Below are 20924 nucleotides of genomic sequence, written 5' to 3' on the forward strand. Positions count from 1 at the left end.
GCGTGCAGTGCGATGTCGGTAGAAGTTGACAGGATCCCGGGCCAGAGACAAAGCTGCTGCTGCTACTAGCTTGAAAGCAATCAGTAGGAACCATCGAGAAGGACAAGGCACACAAGTAGTAAAGAAAAAAAAAAAGAAGGATCAACGCATACAACACAGAACTGTACAGCATGAAACACAAAGCATCAGCAACACTAGCCACAGCTGCGCAATATTGTGTGTGCTTTCAAATGGCCATCACACTCAACTGTGTCAGATGCGCCTCTCGAACAACATTCACCACAAAGGAAATGACGCTGCATTGCTTTAGCTACAGCTGCCCAAAACATTTTGAACTCATTTATAGCCCTATTAGCTATCTTTTCTTTTTTAAGCTGAAGGTCACGTAATGTTCATGCAAATGTGGTAGTTAACACCGACATATAAACACCTATAAGAAAGTACACGTGAACACTTAAGAAAATTAATTCCTTTCACCTTGTACGACTAGTTTTCTCGACAATGTTCTCTCTTTCGAAAGTATTGCACCTGATTCCGCTAACACCAACTATACAGACATGCAAAGCAAAAGCAGGCAAACGCTTACTGCAACCAAAAATAATTAGAATACTGTTTCTGACAAGCACCTATTGGTAGCAGCACTAGCGCAAAACAATTTCTAGAGGACGGTACTTGCTGTGCAGCTGATGAGAAAAACAAACAAATCTCAGTAGTGAAACATTCAAAACCAAATTAGGTTTCAAACAGCCAGATGCTACCCCTCTGCCCACCCCAATGTGTTAAAATTAGAAAGATAAAAACAGGTGCTGTAAGGAACTGCTTCCGAAGAATTTAGGCCAACTGGGGATCTTTAAACGGCCCCAAAATAACCCCATCCAGCTTTTGTATTTTGTGCTTGTGGCTCATTCTGGTTATCTCGCTGTGTGTCCAGCAGATAAATGCACATTTATTGCAGAGAATATCCCATTTTAACCCCCCTCCCCCCCTTCCTATTCCAACTCGTCACAAAAATTCCATTCCATTGAAGGTTTTGTTTCTCACAGGTGTAGGTACACACAGATGTAGGTGTTTACAGGTGTAGGTTAAAAAAAAAAAAAAATGGAATGGTTCTATCACTGACAATGCAGTTTACTTGTAAAACTGGCTAGTGATGGCGCCACCTGTATTTCAATTTCTGGCCTTTACCAGATTACAGAAGTTCTGCTTTCAGTGAAACTAGCATCAATTGGAATGCAGTAACTGTAACTTTTTTATGCAGATAAGCATTATTCCCCCAAAAATTTATTTTATCGCACAAACAGCTCAAGGGCATTTAGAGAATGACAAAAGATAAATGTTCGGAGGACACAATATTAATCTCTTAATCTGTGCCTCTGCTATCTCACATATACCCCCTGGCATGTATTCATAAGGTATCACATCATGTGAAAGACTGCCTGACATAAAGCCCTATTTTGAACAAGCATTTATGAAACCAGGAGAAAGAAATGGGCAGGGCATGTAGTGAGAAGAGAGGATAATCAATGGCCACTAAGGGTAATCAATTGGATTCCAATGGAAGGAAAACGTAGCAAGGGGAGGCAGAAAGTTAGGTGGACGGATGAGGTTGTTCTCAAGGGTCAAGTGGATGCAGCTAGTGCAGGACCCGGTTAATTGGGAAGAAATGAGAGACATCCAAGGAACCTGATGGGTTCGATTCCCACCTAAAACGACAGTAGAACACTCGTTACACAGTCATTTTCTCGCAATGTGCGTTGCTGTCCTCACCAACTTCCATTTGTGCTGTGTGTCAGCTCCAAAGAAAGAACACGCAGGCACTTGCACATGCAGGCCAGTATTTGAACACATGGCCGCATTTGCTATCAATCACTGGCACTTAGACTTTCTCCTTCTAAATCTAATTATTCCACTAATTTCTGCAGACATGCCAAGCAAAGTGGAGGAAGTGACTCTCCGCCCACCATCATACACTATAAGGGGAATAAATTAATAGTACTGAGTGAGACCATTTGCAAGTATAACGTCAGCATGAAACGGAATGTATTACTAACAATTAACCAAAGGTTATTTCATCAACACGAATGAAAGGTGCACTTCTCCGAAAACCGAATTCATTCTTGCCTGAAACATACTATTTTTAAAATTGGATCTATCCATACATGCATGGGGAGAGGAAGGAAGCCAGCATCAAAGCTTTCACAAGTAGCACCGCCTCCTGTGCTGCACCTCGATTAGCACCCCATCAAACTCATATTTGTAAGGAAAGGATTGTAGCCACATGCTAAGCCAAGCTATAATTGCAAAACTCCCTATGGGGCCCACATATTGAAACCATCACATTATATGGGGAGGGGGTGTTCGATAAACAGTCTAGTACTACTCAGAACAGGAACACAGTAAAAGAATAGAAGCTGCACTAAGGCATGAATAACTGACCGGTCGGCTCATAGGTGGCACGACCGTCAGCAATGGCAGCAGTTAAGGTTTCGAAGTGGAGCTTGCTATATGGCACATTAATGAGACCTGAAGAAAAGCATGTGACCAAAGTGCACTTACCTGCGGAAAGGCAGAGTAGGCTGCTGTCTTGGTGGGTCGGTGGTCTGACGCTGCACAGAGTGCGAGCACATACGCAATGGCTTCTGGGCATGCTGAGTGCTGAGGCGAATCATCGTTGCAGGCTGCCGCACGAAGCAGCTCCTTGACCAGCTCGGGGCCCCTGTGTTCTTCCAGCAATGCGTGCACTGTTGGTGCTGACTCGCTCGAGAACTTGGCGCTGGTTCCCACCACACCACCTGCTTGGTAGCGACCACCTTCAAGGCCCGTGCGCAGAAAGCGCCGCAGTCGCAACAGACTCTCATCGTCACTGCCGCCCATTGTGAATGGTGACCTGTACGGCATCAAGCACATAGTTGTCAATTTGTCATGGCAGGTATAAACACAGCAAGGAACTTGTACCGGATATGTTATTTCCAATTAGAGAAGCAAAACTGGACAGCTTCATGGTGGTTTAGTGTTTTCTGCAATCTAAGCCTTCACTGAATACACTGACATGATATAATTCCCACACTCAGTACCTTAATTTGTATGAATACCATACTCACTGTATCAGGAGGGAGGGCTGGCCTGGCAAAGGGAAAGCACACAACAGATGCTAGCTCACTTCTGATAAACATATTTTGAGGCTGTATGGCATGGTATTGTTGGGGAATGATGTCCCACAGATATATATGGGCCACGAAAGAGGCTGTAGAGAAAGACTCCATAATCATTTCGACAATAATAATTTTGGAATCCTTGAAAGCACAAGTGACACTACAAAACAAATGGACACTTCCCTATTCCATTTCCATTGAAATTTAAACCCAAAATTCTGAGAAACTGAACTCGAGATACATCCATGGGGCTCAGCAAAGCGGGGCCTCATATGTATGACATGCATTATTTCACATAATGCGGGTGGTTACAACTGTATATAATGTGTATGTGCACAATTACAGGAGCATTAATCAGGTGATCAGTGATCAGGCGAGCAGCAAAGTGCATGTCAGTAAGGGGTGAGTGGAAAACAAACGAGGATATGGAAGGGGAGGCCATTGATGCTGCCGAGCCATATTTTTAAAGGAGCTTAGAGCATTTCCAAACTACCTCCTGGCAAGTCTGCTGGTTTGTTCTGATACTCAAACTAGTCCTTGATGAACCAGCTTACGGTTACGCAATAATTTTGACTGCCTGTGTGTACATGCGCAAATAAGCATGTGTCATGTCTAGAAATAATTAAAAAATGCCATGCAAGTTTGCATGTTTTCTCGTAATAGAAACTATCTCCAGAAATAAAATAAAACTACTATTACTTATTGCAGAAACTAAGAACTTCACTTTCTGCCCTCGGCAAGTTAAAGGGAGCCTGAAAAGACATTTAAGGCCACATATTGACCTTGATGCAATGTGTGTGCCTGGCCCAGCCAAACGCTACCAATGCGCCATGCCCAGCGGTGGTATGATGGCAGCACCTTTCCGGGATCATCGCTCGACCACTATGCCAATGAGTTTCTCCTAATGGGGCTAGTAAGTCATTGGCCTCAAAAAACAATTCCAAGTGAAACCTATTTCAACCTGTAAAAACAACCCATGCGTTGTACTTTAATTTAAATAGTCAGCATATAAAAATGAACATTTTAGCACATCGTCAGTGCTAGGCTCAACCAGTCACACATTTGTACTTGTATCGCTTTGTCTATTCACTGTTTTATGCATTGTAAATATTTGTAGTGCTCATTTTGCATGCAGTATAATTTCGAACTATGCCTGAATACTCGCATTTCAGAATCGCCAAACTTGTATGCTTCATTTATTTTGTAAAAAGTGTGCAGAGATGTTCATGTCCCTTCTCTTCGCCACTCCTCTCTAGACTTCACGTTGCCGTCCTCTCCCAGCCCCTATTAATTTTTCTGGTCACTGTTCAGTGCTTAAGATATTAAATAGCAATTGCTGTGGCCACCTACATTCTTTTTCCTTCATTTTTATTGATTTTAATAAAATACTATGCATGAACCATAATTCTTTTGTCACATGAACTAATCGAAGCAAAGCGCAATAGACAGCAGCAGTTCTTGAACGTTCTGTTCACGTAAAAAAGTTGTTCTTGTATGAATTAGGTCCATCATGCCTGTGAGAACATGTAAGTGTATCTGCCAAATGTCAAAAACCCAGCCTTCACATCACGTGACAAGCTTGTCTATTCTTTCAGTGCTGCAGCCTTCCAGCAATTTGGGGAATTAAAAACAAAGGAAACACAGCCCGCATACGCAATAAAATATACCTAATAAGCTTAAACTTATTATGCAAGTTCAGCTATTAAAGAAAAAAATGAACGTGCAACGGAAACCTGATCAAGGGATGCTTGCATAACATGGTACCCGCGCTAGCTGCAGCGGACCTCTAATATGAAGCACAGCCTTTAAGCCAATATGGCGTTTACTTAACTACCTGTGTAACGGTGTCATTGCGCATATTCCGAGAGCGAAGAGGCGATGTAACAAAGCAGCGGCTCACATCGCTTTCGGAAAATACTAAACGCGGTTTATACTACTAAGAAAATGATTGCGCGGCATTTTTCATCTCGGCATTTTTCAGCACGGCTTAATAACTCTACACTATTCCCATAATGCCAGCAGTTTTGTAAAAGGTTCCAGGCAAAGACTTCCGAGCTCTAGTGGAACTTGGTGTGAACGAGTCTGCATACAAGCAGAACATACGATTGTAAAGCAGCCGTTCACGCGAATCATTTACAAGCCGTCGCCAAGCGATATTCTGAGGCATTTTTGTGTAGAGTTACCACACGCAGTCCATGTGTGCTTCGACACGTAGGCCCACTATATAACTCGCAATACTTGGCGATTCGTGCTACCGATGACACACCCACGAATTTATCCCAGAAATGCAGCCCACGAACTGTGGAAGCGTGTGGTTGAAGAGCGCTCCACATAACTGCTCTTGACTTTCGCTCCACCGAGCACATAAAACGGCCATAAATCACGTTGTGCGGCAGATGATTTGGACAAGGAAACAAGCTGCCAACACGCCACTTGAAAGGCGAAACCACTTGTCTTGAGCTATACACGGCTGGGCTCGACGAAGCGGTTGCTTTTAAGTTATCCGTCTCGCCAGTCGGCGGCGACAAGCGTACGCAGCTCGCAATAACTGATCACTCATTTTCACTTTCGCTCACAACGCCGTCACGTCAGAAACCAAACGATAACGTGGCTTCTGCGACAGCATACAGCACGCGAAGCGGACGCACACTGTTGCACGCTAGAAGTTTTGCCCGATTAAGCGTGGTCTTCACTACCAAGCCCTAAAACAAGGCTAAACGAGTCGCATACTTGAAAGAAATACTCTGGCGTATTCACCCAAACTGGTCAGCGCTCAGACAGCAGGCGGGTGGGGCACCGATTGAAACGAGGCCAGCGATACCAGACCAGAGAGGTCAGTCGCACAGCTGACAAAGGCCCGACATTTAATTTTTGGACCGCACTTACTTATGTCGTCCAAAATTTAAATCAAAACCTGAACAAAATAACTTTATCCAACAAGTTATAAAATAAAAACTAGTTTATGGATAATTTATTATTTATGTTGGTTTTAAACTATACGTTTTAGTAAAGTATAAAAAAAAAGCACGGCTTAGTTGTCTGCGAGCCTGTTTTAAAATGGCGCCGCCCATTTGTTGATGGAAACGCGTGGTGTGCACGACGCGACAGCGGCGACGGCAGCGAAACCATAGAGCCATGGGAGAACATGAGAGACAGGGTGACGACTCCCTGCGTAGCCGGCTCATGGCTGAAGATGATTACATGCTCCACTTGGTCGACACAGTGCACCCGAAGTACTACTTCGACGCCGACACCGTGGAGGCGCTCACTGAAGATATCAACCGCAAATTGGAAGGTCGAGCTCAAGGTAGGCGATTTTCTTTTTGCACTGTGTCAAAATATTCATTGCAGTTAGTCGAATCGGAAATATCCGCAGTGCTTTGATGTGTCCTTTCGCACGAGTCTTCGTTGCTGGCGATATGACGCGCAGAATGTGTCGTGCGTGATACTGGTCGTGCCGTGGAGGTAGAGTGTGAAATATGCTTATTTTTTACGTTCTCTACTCACATTTATTGACGTATATTAATGGACCCCAGACAGTTTTAAGCATTAATTTTATGAACAAAACACACACAGGCTCTATATAAGTCCAGTCGGTATCATGGCAGTCTCAGAAGTTATGTTGGAGCTCTTTGTGCGTTTCCAAAATGTTCAGCGTAGGAAGCCCGTTATACTTTGTGGCACGGGCAGAGGCTCTTTATTTTTTTTTCCTTTTGCATGCCTTAGCATAATATATGTCTCTCTGCTCAAGGCCGTTATATTTGTGGCACGGGCGGAGGCACCGTATTTCTTATTTTTGGGTGACCTCGCCACCCAAAGTCCCTCTGTTCAGTGTCCAATTCCTACGGCACAAATTCGTCAACAGTACCTACGGTTCAACTGCTAGTGTTACCAGACTAAACACCACCTGTTGCAATTTTCTGGCACCTCTGTTTACACTGTATGCGCGCTACTCTTTTTCGGCGGCTCAGGTGTCAAAAAGGTGCACAAGATAGCACGTTTGGATCCAAGTCTGCGTCAGACTGTCAGCCAGCTGCTGCAAGCCAATCAACCCACCAGCAAGAAACGCCGGAAAGCCAGTAAGTGTGGGCGTCATTTTGCCTTCTCGGCTGTTATAATTACTTAATGACAGCCTGCCATCTAGCTATCATTCACCTCTTGTTGGTCTGGTTACTGCTCCATCTTCGTATGCAGCAGCAACAACATGCAATTGCAGCTTGTGCCACGTCTAGGCTGTATTCATGGTTTGGTTTAGTCCTGCGAGCATCAAGCTTGGGAAAAGCGTGATGAAGCTCTCCTTAAACTTAACTATGTATGTAGATTCACAGTTTGGACAGGTTTTTGTTTTCCTTTGGGTTTGAATCATCAAGATTCAACAATATTGAAGGATCAGCTAATTCCTTGGTCATTCAGTGCACCCTACCCTGTTTACTACAAATGAACTGAAAACTTCCTATACTGCTTCTGAATGACAGCGAGCTTGCACTGTGTGGGTTTCAGGCTGTACTAAACGCTTGTTCCGCCTGTTCCGCCTGTTTCGTAGAGGCCACCCTGCACTCCGCTGCACTGGACCGTGCAAGCTCCCTGGATGAACTAAGACATCGCCTCAGCAACAAGATTGAGGCACTCAGAGGTATGGGTTTCCAGCGTTTCTTGTGAAAGCACTAAACCGAAGGTTCAGAGCCTAGCAAAATCCACTAACATTTGTATGTCCACCTAATATAGGCATCTACCAAAAAGTAAGGCAGATACTGCTCTTCTTTTTCACCCAAATCAATTTAGCCTGAGTTGCTTTGGGACGTTAAACCCCACAAATCAATCACCCAAATCAAACCAACTAAAGGCTTTTAGTTCAGTTTAGTTTCTTTTTCCCCCAAATCAAACCAACTAAAGGCTTTTAGATCAGTTTAGTTAGTTTAGTCTATAGGGTTTTTAACATCTCAAAGCAACTCGGAGGGCTGAAGAAATTTTGACCACCTGGTGCTTTTAATGAGCACTTTACAGGGTGGATAGTAACGGGCACAATACAATTTAACAGTATAATGGCTTATGGCAAAGGATGGGCACAGCATCTTTCATTTTGCCGACTTTCTTATCTAAATTAGTCTGGAGACTAGAGGCTGTTCACCTTGGGTACCTGCTGCATATATGGGTACGATCCGCCACGAAAATCACACTCCCTCACTCAGATTTTCAAGGGCTGACAGGAGCGCATTGGACAGTGCAAGAGCCGTGCTGCCCTACAGAGCCACCATCCCTATCTTAAGGCGAACCCATGATCTCCTTACAGAGAAAAGAACACTCTTCTCGGGGCTCCCATCGGCATCTCCAAGCCACATATGGGCTTCTGCCGCACTAGGCGCACTTATGGTTATCTGAAGGCGGAACGGACATATGGGCTTCTGCCGCACTAGGCACACTTATGGTTATCTGATGGCGGAACGGACATATGGGCTTCTGCCGCACTAGGCACACTTATGGTTATCTGATGGCAGAACGGATCACTGGCCCATCAGCGCAACTATTTGGTCATTGACCTCTTTTCTAAGCATTTCACCCTAGAAGAGCCGACCACAAGGTGGGGGGAAAGCTTGTACCCTTTTGAAACCCGGTGGTACCCAGTGGCACCGGTGATCGAACCTGGTACCTCCCGAATGCAAGGCAGATGCCCTACCACAAGGCCACTGCTTCGAATAAGGTAGGAGTGAAAGAGAGAGGCACTTTAGTGGAGGGCTTTGGAATAATTTCTGCCATATAGTGAGTTTTACGTGCACTGACATCGCTGTGCCAGTTTCTAAATGCTGAACTGCATAGCAAAACAATGCCAAACAGTGCTTTCGCACATCTTAATCAGGTTCATCATCATCAGCCTGATTATACCCACTGCAGGGCGAAGGCCTCTCCCATATTTCTCCACTTAACCCGGTTCTGTGCTAGCTGCATCCACTCGACCCCCGCGAATTTCTTAACCTCATCCGCCCGCCTAACTTTCTGCCGCCCCCTGCTACGCTTTCCTTCCCTTGGAATCCAGTTTGTTACCCTCAGCGACCATCGGTTATCCTCTCTGCGCACTACATGTCCTGCCCATGTCCATTTCTTCTTCTTAATTTCTACTAAAATGTCGGTAACTTGAGTTATTTCTCTGACCCACTCTGCACGCTTTCTATCTCTAAATGTTACCCCTACCATTTTTCGTTCCATAGCCCTCTGGGTTGTCCTCAACTTAAGTAGAACTCTCTTGGTTAGCCTCCATGTTTCAGCCCCATAGGTGAGTACAGGCAAGATGCAACTGTTGTATACTTTCCTCTTGAGCGATACCGGTAAGCTGCTAGTCATAATCTGCGAGTGCTTGCCAAATGCGCTCCATCCCAATCTTATTCTTCTTATTTCCTTTTCGTGGTCCGGATCTGCGGTTACTACCTCTCCTAAGTGGACATATTCGCCTACTACTTCCAGTATTTCGCTACCTAATGTAAACTGCTGTTGCTTCCCGAGGCTGTTGAACATTACCTTAGTCTTCTGCATATTGATTTTCAAGCCTACCTTTCTACTTTTCCTGTCTAGGTCATCAATCATTATTTGCAGTTCATCCCCGAGTTGCTTAGCAAGGCAATGTCATCAGCAAATTGCAGATTACTGAGGTATTCACCATCTACCCTTATCCCTAACTGCTCCCATTCCAAGTCTCTGAATACTTCCTCTAAACAAGCTGTGAATAGTACTGGGGAGATTGTGTCTCCTTGCCTAACACCTTTCTTTATGGGAATTTTGTTACTTTCTTTATGCAGAACTATGGTTGCTGTGCAGCCACTATATATATCTTCCAGCACTTTCACGTGGTGCTGGAATCTCTGCTTAATGAGGTTAAGCAGAGTTAAACCTCAGCTTTTTTTTTTTTTTTAAACATGGCAGTGTTAAAGGCACCGTTGTGCAGATCATACTGCATTGTGAGCGAAAATTCACTGGCGAGGTTCTAGCAGGTGACATGATTGGTACTGATTGTTCAGCAGGTTACGTCACGTCACTAGCCCATATGACATGGCTGGAGTTACAAACTTAAGCTTCTTATTTGAGGTGACAGAGCGAGATGGGGATCGAACCCTCTAGGACCCTTGGGCGAAGATTAGGAGACTATTCCTAGGCCACATGGACACGTTTATACGGTTCGGTTGAAACAGGACTTTATAGGGAGTGGGTGGTCTTTCACATAACTTTGTAGGCTATGGCTGTATGGTAATGAATATGTGATGGATAATAGCAGTACAAATTAAGGCATTATTAATTAAGTGTGCAGCAAAGTGTGTGTGTGCAAACAATGATTTGCAAGAGGAGGCACAGATAGGAGCATTAGCACTATTGTGTTGTACCTTTAAAGATGGAGCTTAAGTGTTTCCCGAACTTTTTGCTTTTGTTGTGTAATCTTGGGTACAAGAAAAACAGGCACTCATGGTTCTTCATTCTTAGCATCTTCATATTAAGATGATGCCCTAAATTTTGCATATTACACTGCTTTCGCTGCAAGAGGCACAGATAGCACTAACGTGGGATGCAGTAGGTCCCGGATATATACAATTATTACTAATATTGAACATTCAAAGGATTCCCTTAAAAAATCCCATGCACAGGTTTGGACTACTGAGCACGCTTATCGAACTCCCGTAAATGATGGATCTGATATACGAAATGGTGCTTCATGCCCCTGCATGTGGCACATCTAACAACACTCCCGCGATCATTTTTCGTGCGGTGCTGGGCACAGCCTTGGGTGCCTACTTGCTCTGCTAAGCACTTGAAGACGTCGTAAAACTGCATGATGCAAAACAATGCTGCACATGATTGGCGGTAGCTTTCAGTTCAGCAGCATCATTTTTCACGTGGCAATGCTTTCGTGTGGAGAGGCAGTGTTCGATGCTGCTCTGGCCATACTGACACGTGATGAAGCTGATCTGGCAGACCAAAAGCTACTGGCAGCTATCACGAGGCTTGCAACCCCTCTTTTTGTTCTGAAGGCAAACTGTTAATTTCTATTGAATTACTATTCTCAACGCTGATGACTACCAAAACCGACTCTCTCTTCTTCTAAAAGTTACACCCAACACCTTTAATAATTTCAATCGCTGGGGAAACCCCTACTTGCATATTGCTAGCCTGAATGCTGAAGGAATTGGAAAAGCCGAATGAATCTTCAGCATGATGAAAGGTGGTGCTTACGATGCTCAAGAAACATGATTGGGCCTCTTATGCTAGGCAGGGGCCAGTAAAACCTCGTTACAAGAGGCACTCAAGGGGCCCAAAAAAGTTGTTTCTTGTAAGCAAGGTCTCTTGTAACCAAAAATTCTAAAAGCACTGCGTTGATCAGTTTAGTGCATATCAGCATATAAATTCATTCACACACATTAGCAGGGTATTGTTCAGGAAAGCTTGAAGTTATTCATACTATAGTATGTATCTTAGAGGAGAGTGTATTCCTTCCCAAATTCTGGAGATAAAACACTTCACTTTGCAAGCCTTCCTGTTGCTCTAATACCTTTGAAGCACTCTTACATGCTCATCACCCTCAGATGCTGACACTTTTCCTTTGAAATGTCCTTGTAGTCATCCTCTGTGGAACATGTGCCATTTAATTGCATGAGAATTGCACAGCCTATAATGTTTTTGGGAGCACACAAGATCTGCATCTGCAGATACGAATTCCTCAAAAGATTTTGGTACCTCAGCAGTTGCTTGGATGTTCGCCCAAGCTTCATCTTCAAGGAAGCTTTCCACAGTATCCATATATGGGCTGTCTTACATCATGTCACCACATATAAAGCCTGCTTGTCTGACACAGTTTTACACAGCTTCATTTCTCAGGCCATTCCAGACACCTAAAATCACCTGAACAGCACACTTCAAACTTCATATCAATTACTAGTGTACAGTCTTGCTGCTTGTCGAGCAACAGGCGTCCTACTAACCTTGTTTTGTACAGCAACTTGACAGAGTGCATAATGCCTTTGTATATTAGTTGAAGGAGCGTGTGGGGTTTAAAGGAAAAAATAACTTTGGTGGCTTTGAGCACATGAATTTTGGTGCTGCTAGAAGCATTGTCTACAAAGACAAAGACAGCAGGATTCTGAGCGTTTATCCTGTGGTCAAATTTTTACAGCGAGGAGTTAAAAATGCTGCATGTCATTCATGCATCATGTACGAGTTGGTACGCTTCAGCTTCACTGCATGAGCATACCTGGGTTGTCTCTCTTCTAAATAGTGAAGAATTTACTCCAGGGACTTGAAAAAGTTGTCCTTAGTAACCGAGTGTCTTTTGTAACCATGTCTATTGTATGCAATGTTGTTAACATGGCAGACATAGGGAAACCAACCAAACCATTTTCAAATGTCTCTTATAACTGAGTGTCTCTTGTAGCAGTGTCTCTTTTAATGAGATTTAACTTTAGTTGCAAAGCACCATCCGTGGTGGCTTCGATGTGAACCAGGCTAGGCCTAGCTCACTACACTCGGTGAGTGAAATATGGCGGTGGAAAGTGTATCCAAATCTTTGGTGCACCCTACTTCTAGGTTTCAGGTAATTTTATTCATTGCCACATTGTGCATAGCATATCGAATTATTGATATATTTTAACTATTTCGTGACCCCCTTTGAACTCTCCATATATGCGTTTATATCCGGGATCGACTGCAGTTGAGATGTGCCTATATATTAGTTATATTAATATTAAACTTTAGCTTTTCGTCGAAAGTGAAATGTGAGCACATGGCTATTGCTCGCTGCTACCAATTTTTCTCCTAACTTTTTTTACATTCCGTCACTGTTGATCAGTTCGAAGGCTTGTGGTTTTAATTGAAAGGCGCATTTTATTGCCTATGAACAGAGAATAATTGTGTGGTTACTTAAACAATCTTAATTTTGTTAGCATTGAAACGTGCAGTTCTGATGTGCTGAATTCATGCTGTACAAGGAATGGTGTGCACCTTGTGCTACCACGGTCGAAGTGGCAGCGAAACCAATTTCCAATGGTCTAGAGAGGAGTTGTTTCGTTCCTCATCCAATGAATAGTTCTTTATGCATAGCTGTTTGGTGTCATAGCAGGTTTTGTATCTTTAATTCCTTCTTCTTCTTGGAACTTCCGCTTAGTTCGACTGACAAAGTTTTATTTGAGAACTGAGTTATGAGTAGTCGCTGTTTATTGACAGCAGTTAGCATGCAAAGTGTTTTTGTGCAATGCACTGTGCAGGTTTGCCCACTGCATTGGCTAGAGATTTCCATGATTTCAAGAGGTTACTATGTTTATAGTAGCGCTATACTTGTCTGGTTTTCTTTTGTCCAAATGTTCTCGTTTCATCACTCGTGGCTCTAGTTACCTTCATCAGAAACATAGCACGACACTTCTGTGCATATCTGTGCAAGTATTCATTTGTGTACATGCCTGGAAACTTTCGCGAGTGTGTAGGTACCTGCTGATTTCATTGTGCAGTCTTCTTGTGATGCATGTGAGGTGTTCTTGTTCATTCTCCTGACATTATTTGGTCAGCGACGAGTTTGTTTTGCGGACGTTGGTGCAGGAAAGCGGCCTGTAGGAGGGGAGCGGAAAGCCGCTAAGCGAGCTGCCAAGCCACCGTCCAAGCCGACATCGGCCAAGCTCCCAAAGTCAGGCCAGGAGAGCGTTTCCGCTGCGGATAAGAAGAAGAAAGCTAAGAAAGTGCCGCAGCAGCCTCCTGCCGTCTTCAACCGCGATGGTCGCATGGTATTCAGCAAGTTTGACCTAGCCGACCCAGTGGCAGCCAGGACAGAGCCACAGCCAAAGCCAACAAAGAAGAAGAAACTTGTGCAGCAACTGGAGGCAAAGGTGGAGAAGATGAGGAACCTGGAAGAGCATGACCCAGAGCGTGCAAAGCAGATTCAGGAGAAGCAGAAGTGGCATCGAGCATTGGACAGGGCTGAGGGTATCAAAGTAGGTTCTTGGACAACTTGTGCATATCCAATCCTTTTTTTATGTTTTGGCATGAGAAAGATGAAAAAGGCTGCAGGTTCAGCGCCGTTCCAGCATGACACATGACCAAGTTGTTAGCTGCAATGTGCAGTGCAGCATTGCATGTTGCCACTTCATAGAAATTAATAGTGGAGGCTAATGTGTGTAATGAAATTCACATATTTCAATATTTGCAGCATTAGTCAATTCACGTTTATAGCGTAAAATGGTGAGAGTATGAGCATTGCAGCTCCTTGGTTTATTCTTTGTGAATTTCATGCCGGACTGTCTTTGCCCTTGCTGCAGGTGAAGGATGACCCTGAACTGCTGAAAGCATCACTGAAGCGGCACGAAAAACGGCGACAGCAGAGTCGCAAGAAGTGGCAGTCACGGACCGAGCACGTCCAACAGCGGCAGCAGGAACGCCAGCAGAAGCGGCGAGACAATATCAAAGCACGAAAACAGGCCAAGCTCCAGACTAAGATGAAGCGGCTCAAAAAGAAAGGTCACATTGTGCCCGGCTTCTGAGGCACTGTTGGTATGGGGGGGGGGGGGGGGGGCAGAGAATATATATTTGTAAACATAACCGAAAGCTCGTGTTGATGTCGCTTGCTGATTTTTCAAGTGTCCAAAGTGCACGATACAAGAGACAAGGAAGGTAGACTAGAAGCCATGCATACATTCGACGCATTCACTGGGCTGTAGTACTAGCTTCATCTGTGTGCCATTATACTTTGTGGTTATAAAGGTGTTTGTGGGTGTGCGAGAGACTTTCCCTGGGTTTATGGCAACGCTGATAGCCATAACCATCTTCACTGTAACATGTCTAGACAGTGCTGAATTACATTTCTTGTGCTGAGTGAAGGGAGATTAATGCTGATGGTTAATGCAACAGGCATTCTCAAAAAGTTAGTCTATATGGTTTTGTGATTCAGCATAAGTTGGTCCATGTGAGCCTAGGTGTTGGTACTTCAGAAGCACTCGGGGGCTTTGTGGTACAAAACAATGCTTTCATTCCTTCCCCTGTGGGAGGACAAACTGAAGTTGAACATAGGGTGAGAGTCTCAGGGGGACTGAACACTGGATTTTAAGAATGCAATATTTCTTTTCGCACAATGAAAAGCGTAGCCTCAAACATAGCCAATTTTACAGCAGTTTTACGTAATCTGATGTTGAAAACTGTGATCGCTGAGTGCGATGGCTGTCACAAGTCTGAAAAAATGCTGTACCAAAATTCATATGTAAATCTGACCTTCACAGTATTGTATAGAGTAGCATCCATTTTATTTTTCACACTCAAGGCCATTACACAAAAGGGACATGCATCTCGTCAACATAAGTTTTGGTTTATCATGTTACTACACTCAAGGAATTCGAAAGATTGCATCAGCAACTGACAAAAACTAAAAAATCGTAGGCAATGCGAAGGGAGAGCCGATTTTTCGTGAAGGGCACATCATATGTAACAAAATATGACTAGCACGTCTGAAAGATGCAGAACACTCCACTTGAGGAAATCGGTGACATTTTGCCACGGTGTGGTCACGAGGTGGGCTCCACTTATAATGGTAGCGTTTTGTCACAGTAAGTGCTTCAGTTTGTTTCATGCGATTTTCGTTGCCAAGTTAAATTACAAATCCTTGCTTGTTGGATATTTAGACATTTTCACTTCCACCATATATTTCACGATACATTCTGGTCAGAGTGCAAAACCTTAAAGGATGCTGGCTTGGGTGGATAAATCATAGGGCGTAACAGCACAGATTGTGATGTGCAGTTCTGTGCATGGCGCTAGCATTCTTGAAGTCTTCTGCCGCTGCTGCAGGAACTGGATTGGGCAGGCAGTGATGGTTCTCGTGGCAGTTCGCATTTGCCACTAACATGGCAACATGGTGAGAGGACGACCATTGTGCAGGTCTCCTTTGCTGCTGCCGACATTAGGGCTGAATGCAGAGCTGTACTATGTCGACCACTCTCTGTGTCCTCAGGATTGGCGGAAGCTCGAAGGAAGTGATGTAGTGCGCGGCCAGCAACCTTGTGCCATTTATGGCCACGGTGTCTTACATGGACTGTGGCCAAGGTCAAACGGCATCGCAGGGTTTGCACTTGGAATGTGTTTGGCAGCCAGGAAACAAAAAAAAGGCCCAACATGTGGGGAAAGCAAGTCAGCCTGGTCTCGGTATCGGTTCCTTACTGCACTACTAGAGCCGAGACAGGCTTGGAGCCGACTTTCCGGTGATCTGGAATGTAGTGCCAGTATAAAATGTGCATATGGCAACACTGTTTTAAATAGAGACTTAACATAGACTCTCTCTGTTTCCTATGTTTAGTACTTGCAACTGGTATACACTAAAAAATATTTGAAATATAGCAGTGGGTTCTGAAGTAGGACCCATTTTGAGTTCGGTCATTGCTACTGGCTTTTCTAATATGTTCACCAGTCATAACTGGGGCATCACGCTGTTGATTCCAGAGCTTCTAATCAAACAGAAGTAAAGCTAGGGAGAATTCGGTCATTGCTACTGGCTTTTCCAATATGTTCACCAGTCATAACTGGGGCATCACGCTATTGATTCCAGAGCTTCTAATCAAACAGCAGTAAAGCTGGGGAGTACAGTTGTCATCGTAGACACCCAAAAGGTCATAGTGGCTACTTTTGCCTTCTCTATATATTACCCCTGGCTCAGCAAGGCAGGCTTGTGTGAAATGAAACGCCGCAGATTACTTGTCCTTGACATACACTTACCAGCTTCAAAGTTTTACCCTATTAGTGCATCATACGATCAACAGACTAGCCTGAATGAGCAGAGTTTACAGTTAAGTTGTGCACCGTGAGACTACTTTCTGGGCAGGCATATGATAACAACTGGTGCTAAACATGACACTCAGGGTGTCACACACCAGTGCAGTAACTGCATGCATTTCACGAGCATGAGTCCTGCTGCATTGATGACTAACTCCAGCCATCCAAAACTAAGTTCGACCTGATGAAAACACATTGCAGTAAGTTCTACTTAGTAAGTGAGCACCCTGACTGTTAAGCCAATGACAAAGTGGCAGCCTTTCTTCTGGGTAAAGCGTATTGCATGGTGCTTTATTGAGATAAGCAATGTGGTTTTGTAGGTGCAGTGACCTTAACTAGTTCAAAACAAGAGTAGTTAGTGAAAAGAAAGGTTAAGTGATAAGACCTTCGTTTGTCACGGTATTCACAACTTCATAGAAGCAACAAGCGTTGCAAAAAACCTACAGTTCCGCACTATTAAAAGAATAGCTCGGGAAACAATTTATCTGTTGTCAATCACATAAAATTGCTATTGTGATACTATAAAACTATGTTTACTTAGACTTGTATTAAATTTTCACTGCTCAGTAAAGTCTAAAGTTTGGTGTGCAAAAAGTGTATGCAAATATTCACAGTCCATCTCATCACCAAGAGTAGAGACAAACATGAAATGTATTTTAGGAAATGCACAACGCATGTTGCACACTGGTTAACTTTCTCGGGCTCTATAGCGAAAGCTAACCATGATGCGACAGCATAATTGCACTTGGCTACTTGCTTCTTTACGAATCCCTAAATGTACACCTACGTTATCTCTCACCATGGCCAGACTCGAGTGGCGGCGGCGGCGCTCTCTTTACGGCCTGCGAAGAAGGGGTGTTTCCTGTCTGCCGCTGCTGCGAAAACGTGGCGCTGTGACCCTACTCAATTTTCATCACTGCGGGGGAATTGAAAAGAAAAAAACTATAAGCTTTTTCAGACCTAGACTTACAGAATGGGGCGCAGCAGTAAACCATGGCATAGTAGTCATATATGTGACTACTGTGCCAACTTCTTGACTTTATTTCCTTTGCTTTGATATACATATCCCTGAACGATGTCCAAATGCCCGCACAAGTGATACCTCTGCACCTGGAATAAGTGACCTGCCTGGTGTTCGAACCCTTTTACCGTGTATGTCAGGGATGCGTATAGTATATCACAGTAAAGGAAATGAGGTTGAAATGTGCGGCTGGAAACTTGCATCTGGACTGAAGAAAATGCCGAAAGTACATTGCGGCCGAGATGGTCAACTGCTGTCGCACAGTCTCCTTCTTCGTATGACCTAGCCATAGGGTTTAGACATGTCACGAAGCTTTCTGGTATGAAGACGGTAATTAATGCAGTCAGCTGCTCAGAACAGGAATTCGGGTTATGGTGAACGTGCAGATCGAAGTCCACAAAAAGTGCGATAAGAGAAGGTTTTTTTCATCTTGCGCTTACAGAACTTGCTGTGTTAACGTCCAGCCTGACATGCCAACAGACACGTGAAGCCCTGAGAATGCGGCAGACATGCGGAAGTAGACAGAGGAGTGTCCAAAAATGAAAAAATTTCATCGCTCTGGCACCCTTTGAGATATGCATGCAGGCAAATTATATGTTCTACTCCTCACTTGACAACTAATTGTAACAGGCTGGCAGAATTGGATGCATCGCAGCGAACAATGGATACGGCGGAAACAGCATCCAACATGCTCGCTCAGTTTCCAATAACGAACTGACCTGAGAGAGCATGCAGATGCAGTGTTGTCATTAGAACTATGATAAACGTACTTGAAGTACACATTATGTCATGCAGGAAACGATATTGCTGTAGGAGTAAAAAAATAAGCTTTTGTACAACATAATGGGATCCTAGTCAACCTTACAGTAGTGCACTGCTTTGTTGCGTTGTTTGTGATGCCCAATAATTACAACTGAGAAATGGGTTTTGAGATGGCCCATAAAGTGCACTGTAAAAATGAAGACCACATAGTATATATATTACCGCTGCCCAAACCTAAACTGAACCATTTTTACACCCAATTAAAACAAGCTACACAAGTTCCCTGAGTATTTTGCTCGCTCTGTAAATTGAATATATGCAGAGGGCAAATGGAATTTATGTTTCATTAAATGATTAGCAGATCATACCATTCATGCAGTTAGAACAATCGTTACTGGCAATCTAGCTGTGCTAGATGAACTAGCTTCTTGCAGTATTCACTGGTAATCGATTGATGCAGCGAAATTTTTGAGTCCTCATATATGACGTGGATGGAAAGGAGGTGAAAGGATACGCATATTGAGTCTGCATTACCCGATGCCCACATTCCTTTCTTCTCACTTTCAGCGTCTGTTCAAACTGGCATGGGCCAGTCTTTGCACCCACTTAGTATGTGCGAAGAGGGATAAGCATACAAAATAAATCAACATCTGCACTTACAGCCGGAAAATCTAATATACACCCAGTGTAGTTCTATGAAACTAAAGGACTATTTTTCTTTTTTCTCTGTAAAAGCAAGGTTTTTGAAGAAAATATATCTCATTTCAAACTCACAAAGTGCATGACTTCTGTGTATTTTGTTTTTATGCTTCGACACTTTAACCTCATGAACGAGCGCTTGGAGGCGCAAAACCCAGCGCGCATCAGCCGTCAGCACAGAAGCGAGCAGCCAGGGTTGGAAAGGTGTACCGTGTCCCTCGTGGCGGTGGAGGGTGCAACTCGGTTGGAAGAGCTCCCATTGTATCCGCGGCCACTGCACAAGCCATGTGTAAAAGTGCGTGCCGCCACCGCTTGAGTTTGGCCGTGCTCACACATACTTTTTGGTATTTAGTCATAAGCTGCCACATTATTTAAAAGACCACGAGACGTAGATGTAAAGCTCTACCTAATCTAGCCGTACAAGCACATGCCTGCATAGACTAGGCATGTCGTGAGTCAGGATTTAAGGGTTTTGGAGCGTTTGACTATCCTCATCCTCCCATCTCAGAGGAGAAGCTCGAGCTGGCAACATCTCATGATGCTGATGCTGGAGTTTTTTTTGTAACAAGGCCTTTAATACTGTCAAGTTAAAAGGAAAAGAGACAGGCCTTTGCCTCCTGCCTTAGGGAGTGGGTTGTTTGGGTTAGCAGTATGGAGGGATGAAGAGAGAATTGAGAGACAATCTGAGGTCACTAGGGCTATGTAGACCACTACCTACAACACAGGGTCAAAGTACTATGCTTTTCCGTTTTCTGCCTAACCTTCACTATAAAGCCACAAACCAAACCGCCAGAAAGTTGACGGTTACTGCACCTATCCTTTTGTAGAAACCAGATTATTTGCTTTGCGAGTACCTTGGGTCTAATGTTTTACGGATATCTTCATCTTCAACTTCGTGTTTTTTCTCAGGTTTCAGTTTATCCTTTTTTTTCAGGCTCGGCATTGTGCTCTATTTCAAGTATAGATGATTTTTGCCCGAGTTTGCCGAGAATGGGAGCTATAAAGCATTTCATGCTTAAAAGTTATTTTAAGCAGTTGCTACAGTGTCACAACTGCACTGCAGAATGGCACGGCCCTGGCCTAGCCATTCAATTCTGTTTCAAGAGGCCAGCTGAATAATCAAAAATTGAAATTGGTTGTGAAGAGAGGAAATGACATAAATGTCCTGCTTCTTCGTGGACACCCCAATCATGACTGTGAAGGAAGATATTATGAAGAAATCGAAAGATAGAGGAGCTGTAGTAGAGCGCTGTGTTATAATTACAACCATCTGGGGATTTTTAATGGTCACTGACATCAAATAGCACACAGGGGTCTTTCACATTTTGCCACCATTGGATCATGGCCAGCGCAGCCAGAATTGAGCCTGAGTTAGAATAGCTGGACACCCTAACGGCTCAGCTGCTGTGACGGGTTCAAATAATGAGATACAGATGGTGCAGAGGAGTGGACAGAACAAGCAATGTGCCCTGTTCTATGCCACTTTTGTTCCGCCATTCAAGCTGGCCCACCCTGTT

The 20924-nt window shown here is 44.0% G+C and overlaps 2 protein-coding genes across 3 annotated transcripts in view; one reads left to right on the plus strand and one right to left on the minus strand.

The window, feature by feature from the left end:
- The window catches only part of LOC146208941 (RNA-binding protein Ro60-like), a 29660-nt gene extending 23634 nt beyond the window's left edge, over positions 1-6026 (minus strand). The window contains exons 1-2 of one of the 2 annotated variants that reach the window (XM_084596607.1): positions 5910-6026; positions 2557-2887 (exon numbers count right to left, since the gene is read on the minus strand). In XM_084596607.1, coding sequence (XP_084452733.1) covers positions 2557-2874 — 318 coding nt within the window. In that variant the 5' untranslated portion in view covers positions 2875-2887; positions 5910-6026. Of the gene's footprint in view, positions 1-2556; positions 2888-5882 lie in introns of both variants that reach the window. The other variant, XM_084596614.1, reaches the window with a different exon arrangement.
- Positions 6027-6203: 177 nt separating this feature from the next.
- Surf6 (Surfeit locus protein 6) lies at positions 6204-16576 on the plus strand. Its single transcript, XM_084596619.1, has 5 exons — positions 6204-6459; positions 7124-7231; positions 7696-7785; positions 13716-14104; positions 14429-16576. The coding sequence occupies exons 1-5, from the start codon at positions 6288-6290 to the stop codon at positions 14648-14650; spliced, it is 981 nt and encodes a 326-aa protein (XP_084452745.1). The 5' UTR covers positions 6204-6287; the 3' UTR covers positions 14651-16576.
- The last annotated feature ends 4348 nt before the right edge of the window (positions 16577-20924 follow it).

Source organism: Amblyomma maculatum, chromosome 1 (genome assembly GCF_055883805.1).
Source record: "Amblyomma maculatum isolate TAMU_Amacu chromosome 1, ASM5588380v1, whole genome shotgun sequence".
NCBI classification, from domain to species: Eukaryota; Metazoa; Arthropoda; class Arachnida; order Ixodida; family Ixodidae; genus Amblyomma; species Amblyomma maculatum.